Source organism: Manacus candei, unplaced genomic scaffold (assembly GCF_025592945.1).
Source record: "Manacus candei isolate 608988 ecotype Guabito, Panama unplaced genomic scaffold, ASM2559294v1 h1tg000069l, whole genome shotgun sequence".
Classification (NCBI taxonomy): Eukaryota; Metazoa; Chordata; class Aves; order Passeriformes; family Pipridae; genus Manacus; species Manacus candei.
Genome location: NW_026138117.1, coordinates 2,649,827 through 2,659,443, shown reverse-complemented (window position 1 = coordinate 2,659,443; position 9,617 = coordinate 2,649,827). Strand labels below are relative to the sequence as shown.

The following is a 9,617-nucleotide window of genomic DNA, read 5'->3' as shown; positions in this document are numbered from 1 at the left end:
AAAGAACCCAACTGCTGGTGATAAGCTGGGGGATAATTCAGAGTTTAGCCTAAGGCTCCCTCTGGAGTTAAAGGAGAGAGATCGGTGCCTCCAAGAAGGGATTCAGAGCCGGGGTTGGAGTGACTTTGAGGAGCTGTCTAGAGAAAAGTCAGAGAGGTGCTCTCCCTTTGCCTCACTGGAGGTATGCCAGCGCAAGCACCACTTTCTAGGTTTTCCCTTGTTTCCATGGGAGAACAAAACTTGTTAATATATATTAGGCTGCAGTGCTGGAAAAAAGGCATACCACACAGAAGGTTGCAAAGGTAAGGGATATTGTCCAAAAAAATAATGTGCTTACTTAAGCATTACCTAAAGTTCAGTTAATTAGGCAATGATTTAAAATCTGGCTGATTTTATGGGCAGATGTTTCTTCTTTTTGTACTATTACTTATCCTATCCACATGGGTTTATTTTTTCAAGTATGACAAGTGGTGCCGCTTGATGTTGGGTAAGCTGCCAAAGGGTTTGATTTTCAGAAGGTGTACATCTGAGTACACAAGTCAGGCTCTCATAATCTATAAGAAACACATAAATTAAACACCCAAAATCTGAAATAATTTTTGAAAAGCTCAGACCCTGTATCAGGAGGAGTTGGAAGGCACCTACGAGAGATTCTTTGTTAAAAACCAGTTCAGAGAAGCCTTGGGATTCCCATTGCTTCTAGTTTAGTTTTCAACTATCTGCCGTACCTCTATTAGCAGGGGGCACTTGCTGTTGTAGCAACTGTGACCATAAGACCAACGTCTGCGGAAATAGTCTTGATATTAACAGGATCATAACTATTTGAGGAAAAGAACCAATCATTTCTACTAAAAACTGAACTCCCTTGATGTAATGAGTAGTACTTAAGCAATCAATCAATCTTTATCCACACAGCATCTCTAAAATACACAAAGAAATGCATCTCTTATCATATATTCCAATCACAAAGCTAAGTTTGCTACATTGTTAATTTTTTGTACCTACAATGCAGGTTGGACTGGAAAAAATAGATCATAGATGTTACTTACGATCCAGGAAGCACTGCTAAAAGTGAGCAGCAATGTGCTGAAATCAGAAGAACTTTCAAAGCCCATTACATCTATGGTGCTGAATATTTTATCTACTCCTAAAAGCTGTGACATATATCATTAGCTACTATGAGATTTAAGAAAGCATGTGGCAGCTTGTTCCTGCTTTCCAAATTTTCAAGGTATTTTTTTGTTTTGGGGAAAGGAATTGTAGAACTGATGATAAGGTGTTTTTAAAAAACCCTCTTGGAATCTTGTCTGTATCCTAACTCCTAAAAAATAACTTACTAATATTTAGCAATAAGAAGTGTAATGAACACAATTAACAGTCCTGATACAATTAGCATACAGGAGAAAGTATCACATTTGGTTTTTAAATATTTATTACTGATTACTGAAACAAATAAAAAACCACTGTCTTGTTTTGATATCAAAAACTCTTTTGCAGAAGGAAACCAAGGACTTTTTCATATAAAGCACAGAACAAACTTTCTGCTCTTAACTGGCAATGTCCCAGCTTGAAGACAGATTGGTTAGCTATTAAGAATCTTGCTAAGTCAGGGGATGCAGTTTTTCCCTCTTCCCTGATCTACTGTGTAAAACATGAGGAAATATAATCATTTAATACTTAAAATATCTTCTGCTACATGTGTAGTAGTAAGAAAATTCTTTCTTTTTTTTTCCTATAAAATGTGTAAGACTAACCATTACATGATATTTAGCATGTAATTAAATATTAAAATTTAGCTAAGCAGTCATTACATTCCCTCCATCCCCAGAAAAAAGAAGCACAAAAATTCATTAAATCCTTTTTAATAAATTAATATTAATTCATCAATATTTTCATAAAGCATCTCTTCATCATTCCATTTTACTATTCTTTTTCTTTCACTGCTGAAGAATACCAAAAATACATAGATGTGCCTTAAGCAAAAAGGACTGGGTTTTAGCTTATCTTTACAATGATATGAAATTTCTACTGTTTATTGACCCTTTGGGCTATAACAGATGATAGTTCCACTTTTCTTTTTTTTTTTAAAGCCTTTTGCAAACAAATGATGTGTAAATGTTATTTATAGTAGTGTTGAGTTACAAAGGAGCTAATTAGCTATGAAATACATAACTTGGTGTGATTTGATTAAAATTACCATTTTTAGTCTTTAAGCCATTTATGGTTAAAATAATATACTGCAGCTAGCACACAGGGATAAAAGCCAGAAAATGGGAGGTCAAGGCAAACACTGTTCTTAACACATGGAGGGGCTGTGTGTGTGTGCATATGTGTGTATGTGTGTGTGTGTGTGTGTGTGTGTGTGTGTGTAAGAAGTCGTGCTGGGACTGAAGGAAGGGAATTGGCAAAAAAAGGCACAAAAATATGTGTGTAAGATGAAGTGCTAACCTTAAGTGAGATTTTCCTGGCTTTTTCAAGTCAAACCAAGGCTTGGGTCTGTTCAAGGTTAAAGCTGTTTGTGTCCCATGGAACTCAACTAGACCAATGAATGCAAAATTTTGTGAAAAAAACGAAACATGCGACTGCCCACTTTTTGCAACAAAAGACAAGGTGGGGAGTGCAGTCCCTGAAAGGGGCTGCAGTAACATCCTGCCCTCCACTTGTGTAAAGGGTAAGAGAGAGAGAGAGTCCTCAGAGACTCAGTTCTCTCGCCCATACAGGGTCCTGAAAAATCCACGTTGTCTCTTTGCTCTGGCCAAACAGTAATTTTCCATCTGCTTGGAAATTCTGGTTGAAGCTACTGGAGAACTGACTTCAGTGGTATTTGGAGTATACATTTCTATCACAACCAAAAAAAAAATCACTTCTTATTGAAGATTTCTGCCTGACCACATGATTTCTTAAGGAGCTGGGGCTTGAATAAAAGAGAGAGCTGTCATTAAATCATGAGAGTAGGACCACTCTCTTCTTGAATCCCATTTTCAGGGTAGTTATTTAGGGCACTTACTGAAGACTTGCTTGGAGATCATTTCAGTAGGGCAATTTTTCTAAAGGAAAGCCTACTATTTATAATTTTTATTAAAATCAGATGTTTTTTTTAAAATATATTTTGCTATTAAGATAAAAACTGGGGAAGGTTTTTCAACAATTCTATCTAATATGTACTTTGGGACAGTGTTAATTGTTAGTTACTTTGATTACAATGTTGACAATGATCTCTATAATCCCTTCACAGTTTGAAGAGCTATTAGAGAGCTTACAATACATTATGGTTTACCAATGGGACTTAATACTGAGGAGCTTTTAAACACCAAGTTTTTCTGCTCCAGCTATACAGGTTCCTTTGAGGTTCTTCATACTGTATAGCTGTCTGCAGATATAGTGCTTAAAAACTGCAGTTCCAGTCACTTTGCACCACTGCCAAGGATGCAGCAGGACTGCGGCGCTGATCCCGCCTACGCCGGCAGCTGGGGTTAAGATGACCACTTCCAGCTGGGGATTGCATGGCAGCTTCACTGCAAGGCAACTCTGTGGAGCCCAGTCGTGCTCCCAGGTGGAACTGAAACACAGGCTTTGCAAACCAGGTTTATCTACGCCGAATTTCAGTCCAGAGCAAAGTTTCACAGTTCAGCTGCAAATAGGGGTGGGAACAGTAATGGACCGTAATGGCAGCAACACAAGTATCATTGCTCTACTTACAGATAAATTAAGTACTAGTGAGAACACGGGTCATTACGGAGCCAAGGTAGCCTTTTGAGTTTCATCCCTTTTTGGTGTTTTTGCTAGATGTGTATCCACACATATTTTCTCCCACAGAAGTCTCTAACTATTATCCAAAGCTCTCTGTCAAAAGATCCCATCGATGTCCAGAGGAATTTCACACAAAGAGAACTGGCAGGGCTAAGCCTGTATTCTGTTCTTTTAGATCTATTTATGCTACTGTATTTCTTGTTATTTGAGAATGTACATGATAGAAACACTGTTTACAAAAAATATATCTTCTTTTCTTTAGAAAGGTTTAGTTCTGATAAATAACAGATTAAGTTTACAGATCTGAAATTGGCATACCTTGACAACTACAATCTACTAGACCGAGAAAAGTTGGAATCCCTGTGAGGGAACAAATTGGGATGAAAACCAAAGGGGTCACATTTACATGAATGATATGTTAGAACATAGTTAATGCTAAGAAAAACACATACTCCTGTGATCTGTGATGGCAGCACACTACCTTGGTAAGTGTAGGTGTATATACTTTCAGTATATAAATAAAATATGAAAGTGCTCCATTACTGAATCAAAGTATTGGAAGTGCTCTATTTGCTCAACTCTAGAGAATAAAAAGTTATTACATCACAGAAACAAAAATATGACACAACATGCGGTCACAATAGCAAGCACAGGGAAGAAAAATATTGACAAAATATACTTATATGCATATTATGCAAATATATTTTACATTAACATACAATGTTATAAGAATGTTAAATATGAATGCATGTTTAAAAAAGGCTACAGCTAGATGATTTCATGTTGAAATAAATAACCTGAGACATCTTCTATCCTTTCACTGGAATAACAATCTTTAAATCTATAGCAGATGTAGAACACATTGACAGTAGTTGAATTCTCAGCTAAATAATACTAAAAATGTGCTGTTCTCTTTCAAAATGACATGGCAGCTGGAACGAGTCCAAGGGAAGGAAAATGTGCTGTACATTTACAGTACTTACAGAAGATTCATTTCACTGTTGATGGACACTTAAAATGCTTGTTTGAAACATTATAAACCTGTATATGTCTCCAAAGACCTACAACACTCCCATGATCAGATTGCTTACTGCAGAAGAGAAAGCCAGAGATCATTAAAAATGATGCTCATTCAGAACTGGGAAAAAATGCATTATGATATATATGAACCCAAGAAATTTTAACAAAGAAAAATAAATCTGGCTTGATGAATTAGTTGATGGATCTGAAGTATAAATAACTTATTTTAAACTTACCAGTGTAACTACTGCTTTATGATTGGTGTGTATAGCAGCATTTACAAATGATGTTACTAAATACTGACTTTATACATGATTACAGCTGTTTGAAAATTTCTATGACAATCAAAGTTTTGTGGTGATAATATACAACACTTTCTCAAGGCTTGTTGCTTTGACAACACCTGCCTTTTGATTTAAAAAGTTCCTCTGAAGTGCATTCTATGTTGAAGTGTCCATAATCTCAGAATGAATGTGTTCATGTGTGTGTGCATACATATAATTTTGCTTTGCAGCATGTGCTTTAAAGTACACACAATTCTTCGCTACATGTATTCACACATACATGAGTATGGTCTACATAGTAAAAGTTCATATATATATTTTTTTATATATAAATATATATATATATAAATATATATATAAACTCTGCAGGCAAGTAGTATTTCACTTGTTATAACTGAAGTCCTTTAAAAAAAACTCAGTCATTCAGTTAACATAGTATAGCCAGTAAATTAAGTTGAAAAGAGAAAATGTGAATGGAAACACCATTCTTGACCATCTGTCAATGGCATTTACATCTGTTAGATCGGGGATTTTTATTTTCAGTTGCGAAGACCTTCTTCGTAAATGGCCCCTCCTGCTATGAGAGCCTGTTCTTTCTGAAGAACGCCTTCCAAAGCTTTCACGATGTGAGCTTTGTTTTCTGTACTGGATTCCTGAGTTGTCAAATGATATAGTTGAATTTCGGGCTTCCGTAACGCTGGTGGTGACCTCGTTGCTTGCCACCTCATTGTGAATTTCAAGCGATGTTAGCAGAATGTTTCCATGGGTGTCCACCTAGAGGGCAAAAATAGATAGATAAATTCTTTCAGAAGACTTGACATCAATCAGCAGAATGCACGTGTATGTAAACCTCCAAACCTATACATGTTTTAAAAAATAATGTGTGAATTTTAAGCATGTGATAATCTTAAAAAAAGTGGCATGACCCAGCTTCTTAAAATTAGGCAAGTATTTAAATACTTTTACAAACAGGGTTATCATCATACTACCAAACATACAGTACAAAAACGTAGTTGGCAAGCCCAACCATTTTCTTCTCCCTCTAAACCAGCCACATTTTAAAGGATGGTGTAGTTCAGTGAAACCTCTGTATTGGTAATATGGGGAGAGAGTAAGGGATGGATCCTCTCTCTGCTACAGTAGGAAATCAAATTAAACTGCACAAGTTTTTTATTTTTCTATCTGGGATCAAAAGCCAGGTAAAAATAAGTGCCTGTGAAGTTTGCTAAAATCAAAAAACCAGTTCTGATGCACTGAACTCTTTGCATTTTACAATCACAGAGCTTATTTACAACTTATCTCCTAAGTTTTTCCTTCCAAAGTCATTTGCACAATTTTCCAATTGTAGCAATGCTTAACTGCGTGGCTTTTCTGCCTGGGTGAGTGTCCTTAAAAAGCAATGAACTTAGACATAGAAGAAAGCTGCTCAACTGAGGAAATAGGTGGCATTCTTCCCTTCCACCTCCATATCCCAGAGGCAGTAAGTACAGTAAGTACAGGTGAATTTTCAGAATTAAGAAGAAGGTTCTGATCATTTAGTCTTTACCAAACTCTGGGCCAGACTCTCCAGTCCTCCTGAGTAGCCAAAGAGGAGCAGCAGAGAGTTGGGTACAGCTCCTTTGATTCATAAAAACTTCCAGTTCCTGCGAGTGGCACTGATGAGAAGTTCCAAGCAATGCTGTCTTAGTATTCAGTAGCTTCAGTGGTGGGGCAGCACATTCCCTGTGCCCCACGCCCTGCATGCTGGAGGAGGTGCAGACAATGCAGCTGATGCAGGAATCAGCTCCAACTTTTCTGCAAGTTTTGGGGCAAGGAAAATGATGGCTGAAGGTAAAAGAAAGGCTCCGTGCTGGGTACTTTCAGACCGTTAACGCACGTGTGGTTCTGTTCAAGTGAATTTAGTTCTTCATGTCAGAAATAGATAGTGAATCATGGAATACAGGATAATTTCCAGTTTTACATATGCAATTTATTCATCCACAAGTCATCCTGCAATTAATACATTTTTCTAACCTGCCACATTATCTAGCTGTGTTAACTGTGTAGCAGTTGAACATTTCATCCTGGAAGCATCAAAAGTGGTTGTAAAAACAGACTATTGTCAGGGCCTTTTGAAGTTTGCACACTCATCTGATACCACGTCCTTTGCAAGCTTTGTGTGATGCATTAAAAGTATGCAGTTACGTGTCTATCCATATGCATTTAACTTTTTTCAGTCTTGTTAAAATTCTGTGAAATGGATATTTCTTTCATCAGTTATTGGTGCTTTGGCTTATCTCTTCTCAGGGAAGACATTTATGATAGTATATCAGTAATGCTTTGCCAAGCTGCTGGCAAATGGAAAAAAAATATAAAATGCTATGAATGATATACAAGCAAGTAGAAAAAAAAAATCCTAAGGTGTCTAAAAAATCCTGCTGCTGTAGGCCATGGCATATTATGCTGATGAGTGCCTATAAACAAAAATAAGTTACATGAACCAAAATACTTTGGTGGAGAAGCCTCAGTGTTGATTAAAAAGAATTTATTTTCTCCATGGCAGAAACCCTTTGGGTACAAAAGTAAGAGACTGAGGTATGTAGAAAGGAGTTCATGCTGTTGAGCAGGATCTGTAACCAGGGAATAATCAAAAGTGTAAAATATAGCCATGGATATCATCACTACTTATGGTGGTCTCTGAAAAAAAATTATTCAGTTTCCTCTGTTATTTTTTTCCACAAAGAGGACAAATTATGATCAGGATTTTTTTTTTACACGATGCATAAAATATTTCCACAACCTGTATTTTCCTCATGAAGCTTAAAACTAAATCTCTCATCTGAACCCCCATAGTGTCACATGTCATCTCCCTTCCCACCTCCTCCTAGGTTTTGAGAAATGTCCTTTGGCTTTCTAAAAATGCCATAGCAGAGACTGTTTTGCTGGGCTTCACCCTGAGAGCCCTGCTTTTCCCTTGCAGGTCTCTACTGCCTTTCCTTCCACCACCACATATGTCAACTGCTCTTTCCCTTAGGACTTCCTGATCTCTTCTGATTCTGTCTACTGCTACTCACACACAGGCATCAGCCCGTCCATGGGTACTTTGTCCTACATCAAGCCTGGATTGTTGTGAGCTGTCAGCTGAAAGCTTGTATTATGGAGGGTACACTTACGTATTCAGGCTTCTCCTGCCCAAGGTATTAATTCCATTCCACTTACTTCCTTGCATTGCATAGCCTTCTTCACCTTATCTGCCAACTTTACATGCCACCCTAACATAGCTTCTGCCTTTGATATGCCAGTGATGCTGCCACTTTTCACTGCTTGTCACTGCATCTAGAAATCAAACCGAAAGGTGGTCAAGAAAGTGGCAATGTTTGTGCAAATTCTTTGTCTGAAGATACCATTACGTCCTATGAAGCTCCATGACAGCATATATTTTCTCAAAATTTCAAATGAAACATATTTTGAAACATACTTTTGAAATGCAACTCTTTGTTAATGGAGCAATGGGCTTGCATGTCAAATACAAGGAAGGAGCAGATGGAGAGAAGAAGGGGGTCTGCAGAAAGTAAATCAAGCTCTGGTCCACAGATACTTTTGAGATTTTTTCCCTCAAATTGATTCCTTCAGAGGCTTTGGATAAACCATCTAAGGCCTCAACAACATTAGAGCACTATATGCTAATACTTTGTGACAATCTTAAGGCGATGTCTTGAAGTAAGAACACAATGCATGCAGCATGTTAAAAAGTATTTGCACATAAACATGACTTCTGAATGATTTAAGCAATGATTTAAATTACTTTGACAAAGGTACACAAGCTCTCTCAACGAATAAAGAAGCAAACCAATAATGGCAGGGTATCCTGTGCAAGTCAACTCACGTTTACCTGAATATACAGGGAAGGCAAAATCCTCTATGAGTGAACATGAATGTTGCTCAGTGTCTCCAGGGAAAATGTTACCCCAGGTATATACATTAGGAAAAGTAGTTGAACAGATAACAGTCGGTCATGGTTACACATGAAAAACCAGGCCAATGTCTTTGATAAAACTTTAGTTTTACTCCTTAGAGTATAATTTTATCACCTGCCTCAAAAATATCACTGTGTACTGGAAATTCTCCCCAAAATGTTAACACAGGCTTTACTCTCAAACACTCATAAACTTGAGAAATGACATTGTGGATTTGGCCAATCTCCCCTCACTCCTTACCATCCTTCTTTAACCAAAATATTTCTCTTTTTTTTGACTTCTCTGCTAACCTTGTGCTTCCATTTTTCTTGTAGCCTCCTTTCTGCCCACTGTAGTTCCACCTGAAGCCATTCCTTCCCATTTCCCCACTGTGGTCTCTTGTTGGTTCTCACATCTCCTCCCCAACACAAGCAAGGGCTGGTTGTTTCCATGGAGTGTTTCCCAGCGAGCTCATCAAAACAGATGAAAACAGCCGAGTACCAAATCATCAATTAATTCCCTGCTGAATCAGCATGGATATAAATATGCTAAAATAGTGCCATTATTTCAGATTCAATTTTAATCAAATGCCATCCCTCTCACCCCTGAACAACTACAGCTCCTGCAC

The 9,617-nt window shown here is 37.5% G+C and overlaps 1 protein-coding gene across 6 annotated transcripts in view; it reads right to left on the bottom strand.

Annotated features, from left to right (window-relative positions):
- Window positions 1–4,663: 4,663 nt before the first annotated feature.
- GABRB3 (gamma-aminobutyric acid type A receptor subunit beta3) overlaps window positions 4,664–9,617 on the bottom strand; it is a 115,699-nt gene continuing 110,745 nt past the window's right edge. For all 6 annotated transcript variants that reach the window (XM_051806903.1, XM_051806907.1, XM_051806906.1 and 3 more), the window contains one exon: window positions 4,664–5,828. In XM_051806903.1, the coding sequence (XP_051662863.1) occupies window positions 5,478–5,828 (351 nt within the window). In that variant the 3' untranslated portion in view covers window positions 4,664–5,477. The remainder of the gene's footprint in view (window positions 5,829–9,617) is intronic.